This window comes from Xyrauchen texanus, chromosome 30 (assembly GCF_025860055.1).
Source record: "Xyrauchen texanus isolate HMW12.3.18 chromosome 30, RBS_HiC_50CHRs, whole genome shotgun sequence".
In the NCBI taxonomy this organism is placed as follows: Eukaryota; Metazoa; Chordata; class Actinopteri; order Cypriniformes; family Catostomidae; genus Xyrauchen; species Xyrauchen texanus.
Genome location: NC_068305.1, coordinates 32,998,520 through 33,023,071, shown reverse-complemented (window position 1 = coordinate 33,023,071; position 24,552 = coordinate 32,998,520). Strand labels below are relative to the sequence as shown.

Here is a 24,552-nt window from a genome sequence, read left to right as displayed (position 1 = left end):
ACAAACATTCGGCCCTGACGCGAGGTGTCGAACTACTCCTAGTGACTGTAGCGCCGTGCAATACAAAATAACAAAGTGTAACATTTATTAAAATCGCCCAAAATGAACTCTTGGAATGTAGCGCGTCAGTGGAGAAACTGAGGTTATTGTTCGTGTATGGGACGACAAATAAGCGTTTGAACGAACGACAACAGTTTCTGCAACAAGGAGGCTTGTCCCAATTAAAGCGAGGTGAGGTGTCCGACATGATGGTTAAGTTAACTTTTCAGACAGATCTATGTAAGGGAGGAGACCCAAAACAGTGTTACCTCTCCAAAAAAGTAAGTCTCAACATGTCTATCGGACTTAATTAAGTTTGCAGAGTCGCATGTTTATGTTATTGTAATAAACTATAATCATATGCTCTGCATGGCTCATTATTAAGGGGTTATTAAGACAGTTTTGGTGTTAATACCCATTTTGGCACCAAATTTCGTGTGTCAAATGTCCGTGTGTAAACTAAACAAGTATCACTTTTAAATAAGGTTGTATTGCTTAACATTAGTTGGCTACATTAGTTATCATCAACTAACAATGAGCAATACTTCACATCACTTATTAATCTTATGTTATCTAATTAATCTAATGTTAATTTCAAAATATATTACTACATTTTTAAAAGAAAAAGTTGCACATGTTAACGTTAGTGAATGCATTATCAACTAACAATTACGCATTGTACTTTCATCAATCAACTTTGCCCAAGATTATAAATGCTGTAAAAATATTGTTCATTGTTAGTTCAAGATTCTTAATGCATTTGCTAATATTAACATATAGAAGCTTGCCTATAGAAATGCTACCTATACATTTTAGGGGAATGTGCAAAAGCCATATGAACATGTTCCACCTCTGCAAGATTTGGTGATGAAGTCTAGGGCGTTTAATGCTTAGTTTTATGCCAGAGAGTCATGATTATTCCTTTATGTTCTTATAATTCATATATAGTACTTAATGTTCATTAGACCATAAGTGATCCTACTGGAATAGAATTGGAAGAAGAATGCATCAGTTCTACTGAGTTCATAAGAGAGTCACCACGTGTTTTCCAGCTCATTAAAATGATCTGAATGCCAAAGAGTGGGAAGTTTAGTAAAAAGCTTTTATTGATATGCTTCAAAGTCTTGTGAGGGTCAGTTTAATTTTCGTGGAGTCATATTTATTTCGTATTATCATATTGGTCATATGATTCACTGTGATGAACAGCTTTTAGACACTTTCTCTAAACGCAGTACCCACAAGGGTCCTGGAGTTGCAGTAAATGTTTCAACCATGACATGGGTTGCCTCAAGATGCATTTGAACTCTCAGGCTTTAAGGGCGATAATCACTTTTTAAAATGGTGAATGGGTTAAGAGGGAGGAGGTGCATTCCAACCTTGACCTCCCCCACTGGAGTTAAAATGCAGGGCACAATCTACCCATCCCACCTGACTTCTTAGCTAAAACATGTGATGTTTATCAACACTATTTAATCAAATATCTGAATTCAGCCTGAAGAAGTGGCTTTTAACTCACACATGGTTGCTGGAATGAGATGGTAAGCATCTTAACAATGTGTTTCGGAACATGATATATTTGCAGTTGAATACAACTAAACAGTTTCTCTGATATGTTTAGTCTTCTCCTTGGGTGTGTGGCTCTTTTGTTCAGATAATTTGCCTTAAGTGCAAAAGTAATTAGTCCCACTTGGGAAAACTTGCTGGAAATTGTCATGGTTCATTTTGAAATAATTTGCCTCAGCCTTTCGAGTTAATAAAATTTCTATGTACCATTTAAGCAAAACTTTTCCCATGTCGAGGCTTTGGCGATAAATTAAAGCAGCTACTGGTTACCTCACTGACTGTTGTTTCCTTAAAATCCTCTGATGTTTAACATCAGCAGGGTTGAGGACTCACAACCATTTATGTTTGCAAAGTAAAAAGTAAAAAGTAAAAGTTTTGTTGATATATGAGGACTATTGTGCACCAACATCTTTTAATTTACAAACTGGCTAGACAAACTAAAAGTGATATAAGTGCTATGGTATGTGTAATAATATTTTTCCATGAAGCCTTATTGTATTACACCCTCAGTCCTTCGCTCTTTCTCTCTCAGGCAAAGGCATAAAAGGTTATGTTGACTGCGTCTGAGTAACATGTGTTTCCAGTATTTGAGTTTTTGTGGAAGGACATATTTTTCCGGCATACTTGAAACTGTGTGTTAATAATGTGTATACTGCCATGACTGAGTAAGCAGTGTGATATAATAAAGATTCTTCAGACAACTAAGTAAATGAGTGAGTATTAAACAGACAAGCAAATCTTTTTAAACTTTTTTTAGATGGCAATGTCTTACTACAAAGGCATTTTGATAACCATCAAAACCAACACAATTAACAAATATTTTGTGTTGAAAGCAACCTTAATATTAGTCTTGATATAGTCATGTTTTAGTAAGATTGTTGTCCTCTTATTGATGATGTCCTCGTTTTGGGGAAACTTATAGAATTTAAAAGAGAGGACATTTATTTTGCCATTCCTCTGATAAATACACTTTAACCTATAAATCTTTACTTACTGATGGCACATGCACTTTTTATAAAATTGGAAACATCTGACTATCTTGTGCTTCTTTTTAGCAACTCTGCCAAGGAAGAACCAGTTGTGGATATAACATGTGAATGAGGAAAGGAGTCTCGGATTGTATTTTACAGTGCCTGCCAGCTTTCCTTCAGTCCCTCGTAATGATGGTTGGCTCCAGTGGCCAGTGGACTGTGGATGAATAGACCTAAATGGGAGCTCACACGGACAGAGCCAGCCTGCCACTATGGCAGCTTATGCTCTGAACAGCCTGATAATGATGAACCCCAACAATCTGACCAATAAAAGCAGCCCTCGGACAGGAAGGCCTGTGCTTCCAGTACCTGGTCGTTCTACATTTAGCCCAGTGCTGGGGGGCAGTGGAAGTCCCTTTAGCCCAGGCAGTCTGAGCCCCGGGTCCCCAGAAAAATCCTTTGTCTACCCGACAGTTACCAGTCCCAGCAGCCCAAGAGCTCGTTCCCCATGCCGGCAGCCAGAACTGCTGGGGGTGAACGTGGGTAATCGTGTGCGCAGATTAAGCGTGTCCGACCTTGATGAAGACCAGGAGAATGAAGAGCGACGTGCTGCTCAGCAACTGGAGCGGCACAAGGAACTGCAGAACGTGGAGGTGAACAAAAAGGTGGACCTCTTTGAGGCTCACATATCGGCCCATGTGCACAGCAGAGACAATCAGCAGAGCCCACGGATTTCCAGGAAAACTGACCCAGCCACTCAGTTTGCCAAACTCTGCTTGAACCCAGAAGAAACACTCCTGGCTACGCAGAACAAGGATCACTCTACAGGGATCCCCAAAGAACAGCAAAATGGAAAGCGCTTCTCTGGCCCGGAGGAGGGGCTGCAGGTCAGCTGTGATGAGAAGAACGGGGCTTACCCAAATACAGAAGAGGGCAGCCCACATAAGAGCACATCAGCAGGAGCTAAGAGCAAAGCTGACAGCTCTACCGACAATAACTCCAGGACTTCCCGAGAGGTTAGCAACTACTCGATTGCAAACGAGAGCTCAGCATCTAGGACCGAGACATGTTCGAAAAAGGACGGAGGTGATCCGACAGCAACACAGCGACAGGCTGACTGGGGCAGCCCAGAGGTGGGCGCCATACCTGCTGTCATTATTACGGACCACGGCATGGAGGTGGGTGGGGAGGGCAAAGAGCCCGAGGTTAGCCCTCAACCTTTGAGAGCCATAAGGAAGCTCTCCTCCTCATCTGCCTCCTCTACGGGATTCTCCTCCTCTTGGGAGGAATCAGAGGACGATATCTCCAGCGACCCTGAGCGGTCCCCAGCTTTCTTGCAGACTCAACAGAAAGCGGTGAGTCCACTTGTGATTTGAGCTTTAATTTCATTTTGTAAGTTGGACAGTGTGGCTTGATGAGTTTCCAAATTGGGTCAACAAATGTGTCCTTGTTGATTATTGATCTCATTCAAGCATGTGCTGTTGGTCATCTACAATTTCTGTTCATGGGAGAATTGCCTTCTGGGTGCAGATTCACCTCAAGGTGAATATAGCCTATACGTGTACTGGTCAGTCCCAGAATTGTTGGTGTGTATTCTAGACATCTTCCAGTACATTTGTCAAGCTCATCTGTATTCTTCCCGAGTAACTGACATTCTCATATACAAAGGTACTTCTGTGTCCTGCTGTCAGACTGGATGGACTTTTTTCTCTGACTTTAGCTGGTCGCCCTTTAAGCAAATTACAAAAGAGGAACGGGGAACAATTAGCAGTACAAGGCTAGCAGTTCTAGACCAAATGTTAAACGGTCAAATATTCTCAGTGATTTTTCAAAAAATCATGCATGAAGAAGAAAAACTAAATGGATGTGAAGTATTTTTTGTTGCTGTATAGCAAGCAACCATCTATTATTTAAAGGTGAAGTGTGTATTTTCCGCTCCACAAGCATCACCAATTAGAAATGCAAAACACTCCAACTGTCTTCCATTATTTAGATAAACCAAAACGTGTGCTGTTGGAGGATTCCGTTTTGGCTGTTCAAACAAGCCAAAAGCAATGTTTTGATAGCACCACACTTAAAATATTTGAACATTGAAAAAATTAAATACTTCACATTTTAAAGGGTTAATTTACCGGAAAAATTAATATTATGCAATCATTCAAAAGATCTTGTTCCACAAAAGGAGATTTTATGCAGAATGTTAGCCTCCATTTATGTTTATTCACACTTTGCTTAGTGACCATTTAATTTAATTGTATGGAAAAAAGATGCAGTGAAAGTGAAATGTGACAAAGGCTAACATTCTGCCTAACATCTTGTTTTGTGTTCTGCAAAAGAGCAAATGTTATACAGGTTTAGAATGAGAGTGAGTAAATTATGACAGAATTGTCATTTATGGGTGAAATGTAATTGAAACGTGGAGAACCATAAGTCAACTGCATTAGCGTTAAGCTAAAAGTTTTTAGATTATATAATCATCTCCTGTGGAAATGACATGTGTGACACATTCTCAAGGGGGTTACACTTGTCTTTGAGACAGGCTTGCCCTGGTGAAAATGTGTAGGCTCATATATTTAGGCACACCATGCTAGCAGCGGCATCACTGGTGCCTGTGGCTAGTATGCTGTTGCTGCTGTCACAGAGGACTTCATTGTTTAGACATAGATGTCACACAGTCCTCCAGGCTCACACTATAATTTGTAAAATAATGTGGCTCTCCTCATCACTCAGGCTTTTACGCCCCTTTATGTGACGTCTATTTCTTATAAACACACAGTGGAAGAGAGCAATCATCCTATTGTACCTTCTGGAGGAGTGATGGCACTCATGAAAGATTGTTTAACTATTCAACGTAACTACAAGGGCAAGACTACTTGATAGCCTTGATCTTCTGTGATGGAATCTTTGATGTTTCCAGACATATGCCGTTGTTATTGAATGGCTTTGGCTTTGGTGGGTAGATGTTCTATGAGTGCCTTAAGTGGTTGTGATTCAGGGAACAGTTACTGCAACGAAAAGGAGCTTTGCTTGATGTATAAAGGAATAGTTCACCCAAAAATAAAAAGATTCTCAAAATGTACTCACCCTCATGCCATCCCAGATGTGTTTAAATGTAATCCAAAAGACTCCATACCTTCTGAAGTGATATGATAGATGTAGGTGAAAAACAGATAGAAGTCCTTTTTTACTATAAATGTCCACTCTCACTTTTTAGCATTCTTCATGCATACTGGTCGGGACTGGTCAAAGATGGAGAATCATTAAAAAAAATAAAGATTAAATGTTGATCTGTTTCTCACACAAACTTTTTCATTTCACTTCTAAATCATGAATTTAACAACTGGGGTCGCATTAATAATTTTTTTGCTGACTTAATGGGATTTTTGGAGATTCAAAGTTTTAGTCTCCGTTCACTTGCATTGTAAAGACCAACAGAGATGAGATATTCTTCTAAAAATCTTCATTTGTTGTCTGCAGAAGAAAGTCGTACACATCTGGGATGGCATGAGGGTGAGTAAATGATGAGAGAAATTTTATTTTTGGGTAAACTATCCCTTTAAGGGTTCGGTGAGCACACTAGTCTTTGTATAATGTGTATTCTATGCTCCCACAAGGTTCAAAGAGTAGTTCACCCAAAAATGGAAATTCTGTCCTCATTTACTCTTTTGTAGCTTTTGTCTGACTTTCTTTCTTCTGTGGGACACAGGAGTTATTTGCTGCTCTTTACCATACAAATTAAATGAAATGAAAATGAATTTTTGCCACTGTTGTCAAGATTTTCTTAATCTTACTTAAATTTCAGTCTGTTCCTCAAAAAAATCTGTTGTATAGCTTCAGAATATTTGGAATATAATTTTTGTAAGCTTGACAGCCTCTGGTCCCCATCCACTTTTATTGTATGGAAGAGAGCAGCTCAGACATTCTGCTAAACTTCTCCTTCAGTGTTTGGGAAAAAAAAGTCACACTGAAGGTTCTGAACGATATGAGAGTGAAATAATGCTGACATTTTTTATTTTTGATCAAATTAATGGACTTTGATTTAAACCTGTGTATGACTTGTGCAATGATTTGTAAAAAACATTCTTTTGATTCCCATTTTTGCATTAAATTTGGCTTATATCCTTGGGTTTGGTGAGCATGGCTTGATCAAAAATATCTAAAACACTTGTAGATGACCTCAGTTCACATAATTCTTATAAAAATAGCCTTACTTTAGAAAAAAAATCCAATTGCAAGAAATATTCCACTTGACGTTTATCATTGTGTTCTCAGCAGGCTTGTGTTCTCAGTTCATCACATTTGGGGGCCATTACTTTTCTTAAACACTTTGGCTCACACTGTGTTTTTTAGACTGCTGAAATATTCTATGGTCGTCAAGTTGAGACCAGGAACAAATGGATTCACAAGAGTATCATAAGGAAGTTTTTCAAAGGGTTTTAAATCTAATAATTGCAATACTTTTAAAGGGATAGTTCACCAAAATATTACAATTCTGCCATCATCATTTACTCACCCTCATGTTATTCAGAACCTGTATGACTTTAAATCAACATGGGGGTGAGTAAATGATGATATAAATAGGTGAAATATCTCTTTAATGAGCTAATTTTGTTTTTAAAAACATGTTTATCTCACATTTCATGGTTCTGCTTGACCTCCTTCCTCTCACAGTAACAAGGTTAGGGGGGAAATTCATGAGCAGGAAACATATCTGTGTTAATTTTACTCTGCAAACATTTGCACGATGTTTCTATTTATTAGGTTGCACAAAGCCTTTGGAAAATTAAAGAGTGATAAAAACCACACGTATTATCTGCGCTTTTGGTCAAACTATTGACCCAGAAAAGTTTCCAATGGGCTTGCCTTTTTAAGTTCTAATGGCTGTGTTTTGTGGTTTAGTGCTGCTAATTATGCCTCATGTGCTCTGCAGATAGCCGCGGCTCAGGGGATCCCTCAAGCACGGTTCATTTGACAGCTGTTGCGCATTTCACTTTACCAAGACTGCAAACTCATGCATTTTTGGGATCACCAAAAGTACTAAAAGTGAAACTATACCACAGTTTCCAAAGATTCTTTTTTCTGCACTTCCTTGTTTCAACCAAGTTAAAGGTGTGTCACTGGGATGTGCTTGTATTTTCACATTCTTACAGTTCATGCCCCTGGACAGGTCGTAAAGTGTGTAAAAACGCAGGCATCATACATAATTCACTCTGCTGTGGCATACTATTAAGATTAATTGAACTGTCTCTTTAAAAAGGACTTTCTGTCTGACATTTAAACAAAAATGTTTTGGTGCTTCAAAGGAATAGCTCACCAAAAAAAAAAGTGATTGAAAGAAAAGATCAATCAGAAACATTTAAAGCTGATGCATGTAGGGTTTTGTTGTTGTTGTTTTGTCAAAATGTTAAAAAACTTAAATACACCGTGATTTCCCTGAAAAGTGTGAACAATGGGTCTGTGGCAGTTTCATAACATTGCTCTGTTTGATTGAGCATCCCTTTATCAATGGCTTAACCAATGGTGTGAGTTTACTCCGGGACTATGTTTCCGACCAATGGAAGACGGGGAGTGTTTTCGGGAAACCTGTTTGAAAACAGTCATTATTTGTGCAATTTTGTTTGGTGATGGAAATGGCACAGAAATGATAAACTTCAGCCTTAACTTTTGGTTACAGTGTAGTTTTGTTATGTGGTGTGTTCTATTAATAGGGAAGATGAGATATGCAAGATAATATTTTCCCAGCACAAGTCAGAGGTGTGGTTCATTTTCTGCATGCTCAGTTACTCCCCTGATCTGGTGTCTCCTTTTCCTGTGTCAATAAGATGAGGGAAGAACCCTCGTGTGTGTGTGTTTGTGTGTGTGTGTGTGTGTGTTTGTTTGTCTGAGCACACTGCACATAGTCTTGTGGTAACTTGCTCTAGCAAACCCGACAGCAAGTGTAACCTAACCAAACATGCTACAGGCTCATAGCTTTTTGCTTAGTTGCTTAATTTCTAAGCTGCATCATATTGCATGATTCAGACACAATTAGCAATCAGTATACTTTGGTGCAGTGATTTGCAACAGTGATTTTTCTTCACAACCCAGATTTTACTTTGGATGTCAAGTGGCGACCCAAAATAGTACCATAAATAATTAATAATAATGAAAGAATAATGAAGACATGAGAAGCGCTTTCTCTTTTCTTTTATGTATTTTGATATTCCTCATTATACACACACATTATACCCTATGAGAATATACCGGCCACTAATATTTGGGTCCAGTTGAGAACCACATAAGTGTGCTTCAGTGTGCATTGTTATATTAAAAAGAGGCATATTCAGCATATTACTTTACATATTTGCATGATAAAACAGGAACATTGTACCCTGACATTCACACGGGAAGTCGGCAAGTTGTTTCCTAGAGTTCCAGTACCCTTGGATCGGCCACATTATGCTGACTTAACCTCTCCGGGTGGATCGGACGCAGTCCTCCAGCCCCTGGCGGACGGAACGCCCCGCCGCGTTCTCGGGGAACAGAAGGGGTCTCCCCCGCCCCTGGCGGTCAGCGGTTCTCCCGCTCCAGGCGGTCTGCAGCGAGCCCCTTCTCCCCTCGTGGTCGGCGGCCGTTCCTCCGCTTCCAGGCGGCCGGGCTCCTCTGTCCTTCTGCAGATGGCTGCGGCTGCTCCGTTGGGGTGGATGGTAGTGGTGAGAACTCTACTACGGCGTATCCCTCTTTCTTCCCGGATTTCGGCACCAGTGTAAAGCATTTCAATGGAAAGGAGGAGGCGATATAAACAATACTTTAATGATTAACTTAAACAAAAAACAATCACACACACATGACGGACATGTCCGTAAACGATCTCTCTCTCGTCGCACCACCATTCGCAATCGGCCTTTATCCCTCTCGGAGGCTTAATTAGCCTGATAAGGGACTGGGTGTGTATAATCACAACCTGGCCCCGACCTCTGCCCTGTCACATTTATATTTTTACTCCATGATGGTTAGGTTTAGGTTTTGGGTTGGAAGTACAGTTTATAACTTGTGCATTCCTCTGCACTGTATTACAGCCTGTACAGCTGAAAACAACTCTCTTTACAATATGCTTTTGGACCCCCTCCGTGGACATTTCACCTTGAAAATGGAGCTCACACCCAACAACCCTTACCACATTGACCACTGTGGGCGGTAATCACAGACCAATTTTAGCTAAAGTAAAGTCAACCTACTGTTTCCAATTTCACTGTGAGATCAGTCTGTTGGGATATGGTTAATAAAATATTGATTCTTGTAGAAAATATGACATAATTTACAACTAAAAAACATCAACTCTCTTTTGGCGACACTCTGTTGACGTTTCACCAAAAAACTGGAGCTCACATGTACCCATAAGTTAAACAAAACTCACAGCTTCGGCCACTGGGGGCAGGGTTTAAATTTTGGTACGCATAGACTTAATTCAGCTGAGGAATTTTCGACGTACTGTAGCCAAATTCACAATGAGATCAGTCTGTTTGCACCGGGCATCTCTAACTTGTAAAGCACAAAGATAGTTCTCTGTTTAGTCTGCTTTAGTAGTCCTTGTTGCAATTTGTGACTGTATTCTGTCGGTCAATAGTAAAATAATGTTAAGCTACATTAAAGTGATCTGATGTAATGGTAGTTTTAATCCTGATGCAATCCAAATAGTAAAGATCATGGTTTTAAAGTCATGAGAAAATTTGAATACAATATGATGAAACATGTCTAGGCCTGTGATCACAGCAGGCTTCAGGCTACAGCAAGTAGGCGGATAACTTTCTAGAGATTGTGTGTGAGTGGTGCATATGTGTATGTCATACACACTGTGCGCAGTGAATGAACACACTCATAGACACAAAGAGTGCTGCTTTGTTTGGAAATGTTTCTGCTCTTAGAGAAAATTGATAGAGGGAATTATTTAATTTTCCTAATTTGAAAGACCTTAAAGGGATAGTTCACCCACAAATATACAATTCTGTCATCATTTACTCACCCTATTGTTTTGTTTTGTGACTTTCTTTCTTCTGTGGAAAAAATAAGAAGATGTTAGAATATGACAGTATCAGTAACCATTTACTTTCATTGCTTTTTTTCAATTTCAATTGCATTTTCTCCATACAAAGAAAGTGAATGGTGACTGAGACTAAATTCCACTGAACATTTCCTAATGTTCCATGCAAGAAAGAAAGTTTAAATGTACTTAAAACAACTTCTGATTTTGTCCTGTTGTTTTAAGTAAAATATAACTGTTTAGTAATCAGATATAGTGTGACAAAACAAGGTCTGAATATTTGTTCAGTCTTAGCGTTGCTTTGAACCTTATGCTCAGTTTGTGAGCCACCCAGCATAAACAGTTTTTGTGTGAGGTTGATTCTATCACCCCAACTGTGAGCATACAAGTGCTGGAGCATGATACACTAGAGGATCTGAAGGCTACAAGCAATGGAAAATGTAACACCCCTGTGGTTGACGGTTGCCTAGCGACCAGCTGACGTCAAGGCATGCCTAGTTCAAACAGCTGGGGTTCTGTGCTGCAGTCGTACTGCTGGAGGGAGCCGTTTCATATGCATCAGACAGGAAGTGCACCGGCCCTTTTTGTTTTTGCGCCGGCCAGGCATGCTTCACTCGTATGCACCGTAGAACCCTTAAAGAAAGGGAAAGCACCCTACTATTAATGAGTGGCTGTTTACATTTGAAATTGAAGGAAAGTGCATTTGCATTTCATAAATGTGCAGTAGGCTACTTATGGTCTTGTTTTGTGTTGTTTTAGTTGGTGTCTACATCTGCATAGCATATTATTTTCTTTTTCAGTTTTTGCCTGGTTTACCCTTTTCCACCACTCATGATTTTCCAAAAGAAGAGACACAGAATTACATGAGGTGTTTTTAAATGCATAGCTCACCCAAAAATGAAATTCTGTCATAATTTAGTCACTCTGATATCGTTCCAAGCCCATATGATTTTCTTTCTTCTGTCAAAGGGGATGTTAGGTAGGATTTTCACAGTAGTCAATATGAATTGTGCACTATATTCCAAGTCTTTTGAAGTCATACAGTATGGTAGCGGTGTGGGAAAAATAGGCCAAAATTAAAATCCAAATTGTATTTAATTTTGAATTAAATCTCAAATTAAAATTGTGATCGCTATGAGACACACAAGAGCCAATAATGTTTGGCATCACTGATTTCAAACCTTGTGTGATGTCTTGACGCATCACATTGAAATACTGTATGTGCAAGTGAATGAGGTTTGAGAGCTGCAGCGGAGAAGATTATCAGTGATTAACTGGTAAAATTTCTAAAAAGATGTCATATGGCTCCAGAAGACATAGGATATAGTACACAACATATAATATTTGTATCTACTATTATAGTGTAAACATATATAATTTTTTACTATTTACTATTTTTCAAATACTCTTTTCAACTATTATAATGGTGCTTTTGGTAATTTGTGGTCATTGTTGGACCTGGATAGACCCTGGACACCATTTACCTTTGTTGTATAGAGAAAAGCATCAGCAGTGTCAGCATTCTGCTAAAGATCTCCTTTTGATAGAATGTTTATTTTTGGGTGCACTATTCCTTTAACAAAGGTGGCTGTGTTAAGGAATGCTGTTGTGGCTTTCTTTCTGAGAAACTGATGTGAAGAATGGAATGGTTAACTCCTGGAAATGAGCAGTGAGCTACTCTTATGATGCCCCCCGCACGTCGCTAGACTCTCTTGAAGTGGTGTCTTTGATGCACAGGCATAAGCCATGGCCTACAAAGCAATTTAAATGTACAGTACTTACACTTAGTGTACAATATTACTGCCTAATATTGTGTAGGTCCCCAAAGCCTATGGTAACTCAGATAACCACTCAGTTGTGTCCAATTGTGGTGAGAAGAATATCATCTCAGAATGCCATTCTGAGATGCGAGTTGGCAATGTTTTAACTGCACGAGGGGGACCTACACAATATTAGGCAGGTGGTTTTAATGTTGTGGCTGATCGGTGTATATACTGTATATGTATATATAATCTGTATATAATCAGCGTAACAATTTGAGCAAAAAGTTTAGTTCGAAAATTAACATGAAAATTACAAATTGAATCTTACAAATATTTTCCTTTTTTTCAAAATCCTAAAAGTTTTTGTTTAATTCCAGTTTTAGATTAGATTTTGAATCACAGATTTTCAATGTGTGCGATTTTTGAACCAAAATGCATTTTCAAAATTGTACAGAGTACAATTTCTCTCTCCTTCAAACAAGTCAATATTAGAAGAAAGATTTGTTTTTTTCAGTGAATCCCTCATGCAGTGAGTGAACTTTGTTTAATGTTTTTTCGCAGTTTTACATTCTTGTGTATATTAGGGTGCAGTAAAACATCAGTTTATAGGCAGGTCTCGCTTCTGTGAAAGAACTCTCCTGTCATTAATGGGAAAAAGACTGGTTTCAGGACAAGCAGGAACAGCTATGGCATGCTTTGAAAGGCTAGGAGTGTCAAGGAACATGACGGTCTATTTCTCAACTGTCAAAGAGGAATTCAAATAGTACTCTGTTGAGTGTTGATATACGATAAGTGCTGAGCTTTAGTCTGAGCTGTATTTCCTTTAAACAAACATTATTAGATGGTCTAGGTTTACCCACTTTTGACCCATTTTTGTGTGCATATTGTTTTAAACAGACACAGTCTGATTCAATTCCGACATGTACCTGACTTGCCAATGGAAAATTGCACTTCAGGATTTTCAAGATATGAATGTTGATCTCATTGAAATCTCATACTGAAAGTTATATTTACTCCAGCTGTCATTTGACACTCAAAAATCAATGTAGGATATGTACAAAAACACATTTCAAGCTCGTCTGTCGGGCAAACAAAAAGCCCCGACCCCATGTCTTTGTTATGCTCTATGATCCTGTGAGCACACAATACACTTTGCATCTTGATATAGGCCTTCATTTTTCCACTATGATATTGCTTGAAATATTCAAATGAAAAAAGACAAAACAAGCTCAATTTATAAAACCGATAGTTCTGACTTTATGAACTCATATTACTTACTATCTTCAGTGGAACACAAAAGGATATGTTTGGCAGAATGTTATCCTCAGTCACCATTCATTTTCAAAGCATTTTTCTGTTCAATGAAAGTGAATGGAGACTGAGGCTTGTCATTCTGCCAAACATCACCTTTTGCAGTATGTTCCATGGAAAAAATAAAGTCAAACAAGTTTGGAACAATTTAAATGTTCACACGTTTCTTTTTATAATTTCAGTCACATTGTTATTTTTGATTATCACAGGTGATTTCATTGATAATATTTAAAAGCATTGCAAAGATTATTTGACTTATGTTAACTCTGTTATTCCACATTGAAAACAGTGTCTGCCTTCTGTGAAAGCTTGTGGTTATGCTGGCAACATTGACCTCGGCCGACATAAGATGGTTGAAGCCCTAATGGTGGCTGTCTTGCCTCCATGAAATAGCACCCAGTCTCTGGCCATGTCACTGAGTGTGGCTTGCAGATGTGGAAAATACTGTCTCGGAGCCCTCAGCCTTTTCCTGTTTCGCAGAGAGGTTCCTTTTGAGGGGTTAAAAGCCACTTCCTCCCTCAGTGCTCAGTGGAAACTTTAACAACACCCATGAGGTCAAGCAGACGCTGTGTAGAACGGCATCCCTTTCCTCCATCTTGATATAGCTCACCCTGTGCTTATCAGAACAATGGCACGATCCAGCGCTGCGGAGTGCTCCCCTTGCGATACGCCGCTGCCTCTTCCGATCCCCAAATTAACAAAACCCTGAGCTATTGATAGCGGTTTTATACAATAGTGAAGGGCATTGGGAGTTTGAGAGAGGGAGGGGGACGTAATCTGCGGTCAGGTTAATGTCCTCTCTGGGACAGTTTATTTTTCTGGCATTCCACAAGGGAAGGCCGCTCACTTGTTGTATGATTCTCAAAACACATTTTTGCAAATCACCCAGTCTCATTTTTACCAAGGCAAGGGGGAATTGCTTTGGGCATTTTTCATGAATACGGTTTAATTCGGCATCTCATTTGGTTTTTTTTTAAGCGTTGGCGGCACAAATCTCGTGTTTATATTGTGAGAACTATTAGAAATGTTAGATCTATTATGTAACTTAAAAATAAACCTATAAAATAAAAGCGTCTACCGGTAGTTAAGCACATCAAATGTCTGTATTGTCTTGACCTTCTCCACTGTATCCAACAATTACAATCACACAACAATGTCATAACTTTGACCAATCTGTTTATTGTAGATTTGTCGTAGTTATAACTATTTTTTTATTAACTTTTATTGATTTGATAAAATAATGTTTTAATTACTATTTACAGTTGAAGTCAGAAGTTTACTCATTAAAACTAATTTTTTAACCACTCCACAGATTTCATATTAGCAAACTATAATTTTGGCAAGTCGTTTGGTACTTTTAGGAATTTTTCCAACAATTGTTTACAGACAGATTGTTTCCCTTTTAATTGACCATATCACAATTCCAGTGGGTCAGAAGTTTATATACAATAAGTTAACTGTGCCTTTAAGCAGCTTGTCAAACGTTTAAGCAATTAGCCACTTAGATTCTGATAGGCTAATTGGCTATTTGCAGTCAATTGGAGGTGTACCTGTGGATATATTTTAAGGCCTACCTTCAAACTCAGTGCCTCTTTGCTTGACATTATGAGAAAATAAAAATAAATCAGCCAAGACCTCCGAAAACAAATTGTGGACCTCCTAAAGTCTGGTTCATTCTTGGGAGCAACTTCCAAACGCCTAAAGGTACCACGCTCGTCTGTACAAACAATAGTATGTAAGTATAAACACCATGGGACTATGCAGCCATCATACTGCTCAGGAAGGAGATGCATTCTGTCTACTAGAGAGGAATTTAGTTTGGTGCGAAAAGTGCAAATCAATCCCAGAACAACAGCAAAGGACTTTGTGAATATGCTGGAGGAAACAGGTAGACAAGTATCTATATCCACAGTAAAACGAGTCCTATATCGACATAACCTGAAAGGCTGCTCAGCAAGGAAGAAGCCACTGCTCCAAAACCACCTTAAAAAAAGACAGAATGCAGTTTGCAAGTGCACATAGGGACAAAGATCTTACTTTTTGGAGAAATGTCCTCTGGTCTGATGAAACAATTTGAACTGTTTGGCCATAATGACCATCATTATGTTTGGAGGTAAAAAGGTGAGGCTTGCAAAGCTGAAGAACACCATCTCAACCATGAAGAATGGGGGTGGCAGCATAATATTTGCTGCAGGAGGGATTGGTGCATTCACAATATAGATGGCATCATGAGGACGGAAAATTATGTGGCTATATTGAAGCAACATATCAAGACATCAGCCAGGAAGTTAAAGCTTGGTCGCAAATGGGTCTTCCAAATGGACAATGACCCTAAGCATACCTCCAAAGTTGTGGCAAAATGGCTTAAGGACAACAAAGTCAAGGTATTGGAGTTGCCATCACAAAGCTCTGACCTCAATCTGATTTGTGAAAATTAGTGGGCAAAACTAATAGGCATGTGCGAGCAAAGGGGCCTACAAGCCTGTCTCAGTTAAACCAGTTCTGTCTGGAGGAATGCGCCAAAATTCCAGCAACTTATTGTGAGAAGCTTTTGGAAGGCTACCCAAAATATTTGAACCAAGTTAAACAATTTAAAGGCCAAATACTAACAAACATGTAAACTTCTGTCCCACTGGGAATGTGATGAAAGAAATAAAAGCTAAAATAGATAATTCTCTCTACTAATATTGTGACATTTCATATTCTTAAAATTTAAGTAGTGATCCTAACTGCCATAAGACAGAGAATGTTTTCTATGATTAAATGTCAGGGATTGTGAAAAAGGTGTGTAAACTTCTGGTTTCAACTGTAGCTCTACTACTCAAGTTAACAAGAATATATTTCTTTAATTTATGGGAGATAAAAGTTTTGCAATCAATAAATATAACCAACATTATTTAATTTTATTATCTAATTTTATCAAATAAATGCATATTCATTTTTATATTTATTAATCTTTACAAATCAAAAGTTTTAGACAACGTTTAACAGGGTTGCAAAAATGTCAAGCTTCATATAAAATAACTCAGATTTTTATATAGCTCATAATTTTTAGTTAGGTTGACAGTTCTCCTTTCACCGACAATTTGTTGGTAAGAAGAAAAATATACTTTTTCAAGCACTATGTTGTACCCCATTTGTAGAAAGAGCTCTGAAAACCCTAAAAAGTTGTCTTTACTCAATTTATTAAATATATTTGTTCTCTTAATTAAGTAATGGTGTCTTCAAAACGTATGTAATTATGTTTATTTAACTTGGTGTTCATATAGAATGAACTTAACTATTTAAGTTTAGTTAACTAGATGCAAATAGACTTAACTGAGATTTGATATTTAAATACTGTAGTTTATATTTAATAAATTTAGTTGAATTTACTTAAATTTGATCAAACATTAACCCAGCTCAAATTATTAAGAATATTATAATCGATTCAAGGTCAATAATTAAATAAACTTTTTTAACTATTTAAATGCCCCCATAAGTTCCCTTTAACAAAGGAAACATAATTAAATAATTCACACACAATCGTTTGAGTTATAAACACTTAAAAACGTATACAATTTATAAAGGAAAAATAAATAAATGATAAAAAGTTCAAGGAAACCCAAAAATTGACATTTCAAGTAATGTTTAATTAAGAAAACTACATTTTCCCATTTCCAGTGACAACATTAGTGTTAACATTGTGCCTTTGAGAAAGGAATTGACATGGTTTGTTATTGTGGGGTGATGTTTGCAGAATAACAGTCTTTGGTCTGCAACAAAATAAGCAAGACTTGCTGCAAACAAACATCCACTTGAACTCAAATGTGTCTGGTGTTTCCCAGGGTGCATTGCTGTCGGAAACTTTTGTGGTTTTGCGATGATGTTGCATTTATCATCAGTAGGGAGGTCGCTCACCTTTAGTTCTGCTTTTGACCCTGTTGTACATGCCATCAAATACTATTCATCATCAACGCAGCATTATGACAAAAATGTCTGTTCTTATCATGCTGCAAACAAACTTAAGAGTTTCATCATTAGCCTACTGTTAAACTCATGTTTTTATTATATACGCTTATGATCAACCACGCCAATCCAGGAAATTAACTGAAATACATTCAGAATGTAATTTGGAATTCAGCTGCATTTGAATGAGGGTCAAAAACAGTTTGATCCAGCTTGTGGAGATGGCTAATTTGAAATAAATGGCAAATTCAAAAGAATAATGATCCGCACTCCTTTTTTCCAAATTTAAAAAAAATGTTATTACATTTTTTCCACCAGTATATTATATTTATATATATATGTATATTTTTTCACCAATCAAAATTGCAAACACTTGTTGTGTTTTGCTTGCCCATCAGGATTAAAAGCTATTTGTTTACAAGCAGCAAGTAGTTTCCATTTCGAAAACAAAAATGATTGTATTAGTGAGTAATGTTCTAAATTAAATAAAATGAGTACACCTGAACGTTGTTGACCTCTGTTATAGTGTCAAAAATGCCATATCTGTTCATAACAATCTGGAGATAATTAAAAGTGTTATTGCAACATCAAAGACGTAAATATGTTTCCAACCACCAACCATTAAAGTCATGCAAATGTATTTCTGCATGCAAATACAGGACCCAAATCTGCATGCAAGCTACCCAGTCTGGCAAGACTTGTTTAACCAGCAGGGATTTAATTTTTTGCATCATACCTCAACATAAATCATGATTTAAAAATATTAACTTCGTATAATTATCACATTCATATCTTCAAGTCTCCACGCTACTAACTGCTTGCAAAACTCTCTATATTGTTTGAAAAATAGGCAGTCTTTCCAGAGCAGTAATTTTTTCCTCATAACTTTCCCTAAATAAATTAATCATACTTTTAAAATACTTAAATTAATGATCAATAACATGAGATGAAGCCATATGATATGATCCAGCCATATTAGTAAAGTTTTTTGCATAGAGGTGGGTAGGGATGCAACTATTTGATAATCAATTAATCGAACGATTATTGGAACAATTATTCAACTATTCTGCAATTATTGCAACGATTAATCATTAGCTCTTAACCGATTATTCAGCTTGTGCCCGAACTTAAAGGTTGTATTAAACGTGCTTATTAACAATAGTTATAATATAACAGTAATCTTTTAAAAATACCTCTAAATGACATTATCTGAATTAAAGGTGGAAATGTTTTTTTTTTTAAGTTTAATTCAGGAAATATTTTTTTTTATTGGAAAACAAGCCAAAACAAAAACAAATCAAAAATGTATTTTGTTGCAGTGTATAATGGGGCAAAGACTACCCTCTCTCATATTTCTGTTCACTTCTATCCATCATTAACTCACAAAAAACAAACTCTCTGTTATTAATAAAGCTGCGTATTGCCAGTTGTCTTCACAATAAGAAATGCACAGTGACACATGTAGTATGATTCAATAAGTTGTGAGCCATCACGTTATAATCTAGCTGCATTAAGTGTACGTGCTGCAGTTTCAATCTCTCCCCCTTTGATCGGGACATTCATGCAACTCATAGAAGAGACGCTGTCCGCACTGAGAAATGCCAGTTTCGGAGTTTGTAATTATTTACATGATCTGCTTCCTTATTATTTGAACTTTAATAAAGCTGTAATGCATTAAATATAACTGCATTTAAGATTAAATGCAACAAGAGCAAATCTGTATTTACTTATTTAATATTTTTGCATTATAATTCACTCATACTTTGCGAACTTCATCACCTGAAGCTGCTTGGAAAGTTCAGAGTGCATCTGGACTGTGAGTTGTGTAATTCTTCCTCTCCTCAGTCAGGCGTGAACTGCTGTGCTGCTCTCACACACCATCATTAGAGTTTCATATGATCTCATGTTATGTTAAATTAGATCAAACGACTAATCGGCAATGGAAATTTTTGTAGTTCATTTTTTATTGTCGATGTTGTCGATAGCGTAGACTAGTCGTTCCAACCCTAGAGGTGGGCTGCCTTGTGGGAGCCACAAATTTGAGATCACATGACCAGCTAAATGCTACTCATTTTATTTTGTAACTCCGCATTATGGAATACCTTACTCACAATTTGTGTATATATATATATCACTCTATTGTCACACTACCATGTACACAAGTGCAACAGTAGGTGAAAGTCTTGTGTGCAGTTCAGAGCAACATAGCAGTCATGACAGTGACGAGACATATACCAATTACAATAAACAACATATTTACACAACACAAGTTACATATCAAATGTACACATACCTACACAACAATAATATACAATGTACAGTAAACAATACACAATATAGAATACACATACAATAAAAATGAAAAATAAAGAGTATATAAAAAAATATATATACAGTAGTTGTATTGTGGAGATTATAATTATGACAGTCCAGTGTGAGATATAAGATTAATAAAGTGAGTGCTGATTATTGATCGTGAGAGATCAAGTGTTCAAAAGTCTGATTGCTTGGGGGAAGAAGCTGTCATGTAGTCAGCTGGTGCGGGTCCTGATACTGCGATACCGCCTGCCTGATGGTAGCAGTGTGAGCAGCCCATAACTCGGGTGGCTGGAGTCTCTGATGATCCTCCAAGCTTTTTTTACACACCGCCTGTTATATATGAGGGAAGCTCACCTCCGATGATGTGTCTGGCAGTTCGCACAACCCTTTGCAGGGCTTTGCGGTTGTGGGCGGTGCTATTACCGTACCAGGCGGTGATGCAGCCAGTCAGGATGCTCTCTACAGTGCTGGTGTAGAACCTTGTGAGGATGTTGTGGTTCATTCCAAACTTCCTCAGCCATCTCAGGAAGAAGAGGCGCTGGTGAGCCTTCTTCACAACGGCCTCAGTGTGGACGGGCCATGTGAGTTCCTCAGTAATGTTGACACAGAGGAACTTGATGCTGCTGACTCTCTCCACCGGTGCTCCATTAATGGTGATGGGGCTGTGTTCTCTGTCTTTCTTCTTGAAGTCCACTACAAGCTCCTTGGTTTTACTGACGTTGAGGGAGAGGTTGTGCTCCTGACACCAGTGTGTCAGAGTGTTTCATCATTGTCAGTGATCAGACCTACCACCGTCGTATCGTCAGCAAACTTAATGATGGCATTGGAGCTATGTGTTGCCACACAGTCATGTGTGTACAGGGAATACAGGAGTGGGCTGAGAACACCACCCTGCGGGGCTCCAGTGTTGAGGGTCAGTGATCAGGAGATGTTGCTGCCCATTCTAACCACCTGACATCTGCCTGACAGAAAGTCCAGGATCCAGCTGCACAGCGAGCTGTTTAAGCCCATGCAGAGTAACCATCCTCTGTAGCGTTGGCCGTGAGTGCTCTCTCCACGAGGGCTGTGTTATTGTCCTCGAAATAAGCATAACATTTATTAAGCTCATCCGGGAGAGAGGTAGCAGTGTTCACGGCGGAGTTTTTATTACCTTTGTATTCCGTGATGATGTTAATTCCCTACCACATACTTCTAGAGTCAGTGGTGTTGAACTGTCCTTCAATTTTGTGCCTGTATTGGCGTTTGGCTGCTCTGAAAGAGTTACGGAGGGCATAACCGGCTTGTTTATGCTCCTCCGCGTTCCCGGAATTAAAAGCGGAGGTCCGCGCATTAAGTGCCGCGCGAACATCGCCGTTAACCCATGGTTTCTGGTTGGGGTAGATCCGTATTTTTTTGGTCGGAACAACGTCCTCTACGCACTTCCTGATGAAACACAATACGCTATCAGCGTAAACCTCGATGTCGTCATATATAGTGGCTGACTGCAAACAGCACATTTCTACATTGGAATCTGTAATTGAAAACCTTTGCTTTGGCATGATATGTCCAAGATGATTCCATATCAGCCTGCTAAACAAACAAAAAATTATATCACAATTTATCATTTAAAAATATTTACCTCTTTTACATTTGCTTTTACGACCACTTATACCAATGGATTATTGCTAATTGCTTTTGAAACTATTTAAAGCACATTGTATGAAAATCATATTAATAGATTGCTGTAGTTTCTTCTAAGAACAGTCTTATAATTGTAATGAAAGATGTACTTTGAAAATCTTTCTATACTTTTGAATCATAACTCTCACATTTGCTTTACATCAGTCACAAAAATAGTTCATTCATCATCACGTTTTGGGAAAAGTAAGTCATCTTCTCACAAATCACTTTGGTGATGTCAAAACAAGGTTCTGACCTCTTCTCAGTCTGAAAACAACAATGACATGGTCCTTTAGTTATTTAAACATTCAGATGGGTGACCCTATTGACTAACACACCATAGGGCCATTATAGACACATATACATGAAACTGACTCTGCACACATAAACAGACAATCAGTCAATGCATACTCAAGTTTTATTATTCATTTTAGCTACTATCAGGCAGGCCAAGGAGACATTACATATTCTCTATACATTTGCCATGATTTTACTGTCAAAATAAAGGTATCATCTTGAATATTGCAATGATTTTAATGTACTTTTCCACCATTAAGTTTCCTAAAGACTGCATTATTAGACTACGGTTCTCGATCTCGCAACTTGTGCACATGAGAATGTTAAAAATGTGTTTTATTAGAATCTCCGATTTAAACATCAGTAGCAAAAATAAGTTTGAGTTAAGGTCGATTCTTTTCAACAGTTCAAACTGTTTCATTGTCAATGAGTCGAATACAAACTCTGATTCAACGATTAGTTCATGTCTTCAATCAGAAATGTTCTTGGAAGTCTCCATTTGGAATTTTTTTAAATATGAAAATGTTTTATTAAATATATGTAGGTAAATATAGCTGTTTATTACTATGTAGCATTTTGTTACTGTGTATACATAAAAATATGTAATATTCTCCCTTGCATTCATTTAGTGAAAAACATGCCACGATTAACTCGATTTTTACTGTGTTGTAGTTTACTCACATTCATTTGAATCTACTTTGAATCTCTGGTTGAAAGAAAACAAAATATATTTTGTTTTGTACCATTTCAGAGCAAATGCATACATATTAAAAGATAAACTGAATATTGTCAAAAGGCTGAAAAGTATCTAGATGTATTTTATTTTATTTTTTGGTTGTTTTATTACCCAGTCCTTCTTTCAGGTGTGAACAGAGTGCTTGATTTTTTTGTCTTAAAGGGCTTAATGTGCAATCTGGGGACCCATATAATGAGTAGGCGTTATATATCCTGTTCTATTGCGATTTCAGATCTTTATGCATTGCAGATGAGTTTGAAGAACCCTGTTTATTTGCATCGCTCATGGCCTTTGCAGGAATCCTATAGAGTTTTAATATGGTCTCTGCGCATTATACTCTGCCTACCAGCATATTTGCATGGGCCAATTGTGCTTTTAACTGCTTTGTATGGAAACAAATGAGAAATTCGCATTACCCTGCACTTTCCTTCACTCAAATTGTAGCCTATGTTGCGATTGCACAGTAGTGTATAATCTTACAATCTTACCATGTTAACTTTTATCACACACATCTGGAATTTTGTTGTCCCCTTGCTGGGTTTTTTCACCACGTCAATCAGCCTGTTGTTCGAATCACTTCAGGTAATACCTTCTGGTTTTGCTTTGACTTCTCAGTAGTTGGGCTGTAAAATTCTATTTTCTAATATGGAAGCCAAACTGCTGAGCACAAAAAAGTAACACAAATCTTCACAATTCTGGTGTGTGTCAAAAATGTGTCAATGGTAAGTGAGTTTTTGGGTTGTTGGTATTTCTTGTTTTTGTTGTTATTTTTGTTACTATCAGATAGTTCTTCTATCCTTATCAGCCAGAAACCACATGAGATAACATTAGGAAAATATAGAATTTGTTGGTTTTGTTGAGTGTTTTTGTAACAAGTAAGCTCAGTGTTACAGATATAGTACATTTTTCCTGTGAACAAATAAATGTATAAAAACTGGTGTGAATCAAACACATTTATAATTGTAATACAACCATATATCTTGAAATCTACTGCTGTATGGACCCAGAAGCAACATGGACTATAATGTTTTATTATATAAAAGTGAACAAAAATGTCCTTAAACTTAAGCATTGAAATGTCTTAATTTTGTACAAAACAAATTGTGGTTGGCACAAACCATGTTTATTCTTGTTGCATATGAACAGGAATATAATCTAGCCGGAGGTATTCAATCTAGTCTTTTTTTAGTCTTTCAAAGTTGGTAAGCCTAGTTATTTTGCTATCCTAAATATAGACGAATATATGGTTAGTTGCATCTGATTATTTGCATTTAGCAATAGCATTGATTCCCAGGTCGTGACACACCAGTTAAGAACTACTGATCTAGAGCTGTTGTTATATATGGTCGGCAATAGTTATTTTGACCTGACCTTGGTTCTCTGAGTGAGTCTACAACTCCCATCACTTCCTGCGACTGAGTTTTCCACTGGTTTTGTTTTTGCACATCCAGAAGATTTCCCTCGCTACAGACATTTAATTTTGATCCACTTTTATCTTCACTGAACTTTAAATTCTACACTCATTGGGGGCAGGATCTTGTATTTCTGATGTTAACATTTGGTCTGGAAAACCCTTCCTGTTCATCAGTCCTAATGTTTTTAATTGCTTTCTGAGGTGGCCCAAACCACAGCGCTCTGACAGGATCTGCTTCATGTCAAATGCTCCGATATTAGCCAGAAGTCTTTTGAGTATCGCCTTACATTCAATAATGTTGTCTAATCTGCAGATATAACAGTACAAATCTTTTGTAAATCCCTTTGTGAAACCTTTATTTGTATTTTCTGCACACTGTGATGGAAACCTAGAAATATGTGTGAATTCTAAAATTGTGATCTATTTAATTTTTCTCAGATCAAAATATGTAATCAGCTGATAATGGCTTATCCTGAGGACTATATCTATAAAATAATTGTTAGTTCTTTTTT

General features: G+C 37.7%; 1 protein-coding gene across 2 annotated transcripts in view; it reads left to right on the top strand.

The window, feature by feature from the left end:
- LOC127623546 (inositol-trisphosphate 3-kinase B-like) overlaps positions 1-24,552 on the top strand; it is a 45,920-nt gene continuing 21,368 nt past the window's right edge. The window contains exons 1-2 of one of the 2 annotated variants that reach the window (XM_052097927.1): positions 1-231; positions 2,658-3,928. In XM_052097927.1, the coding sequence (XP_051953887.1) occupies positions 2,846-3,928 (1,083 nt within the window). In that variant the 5' untranslated portion in view covers positions 1-231; positions 2,658-2,845. Of the gene's footprint in view, positions 321-2,657; positions 3,929-24,552 lie in introns of both variants that reach the window. The other variant, XM_052097926.1, reaches the window with a different exon arrangement.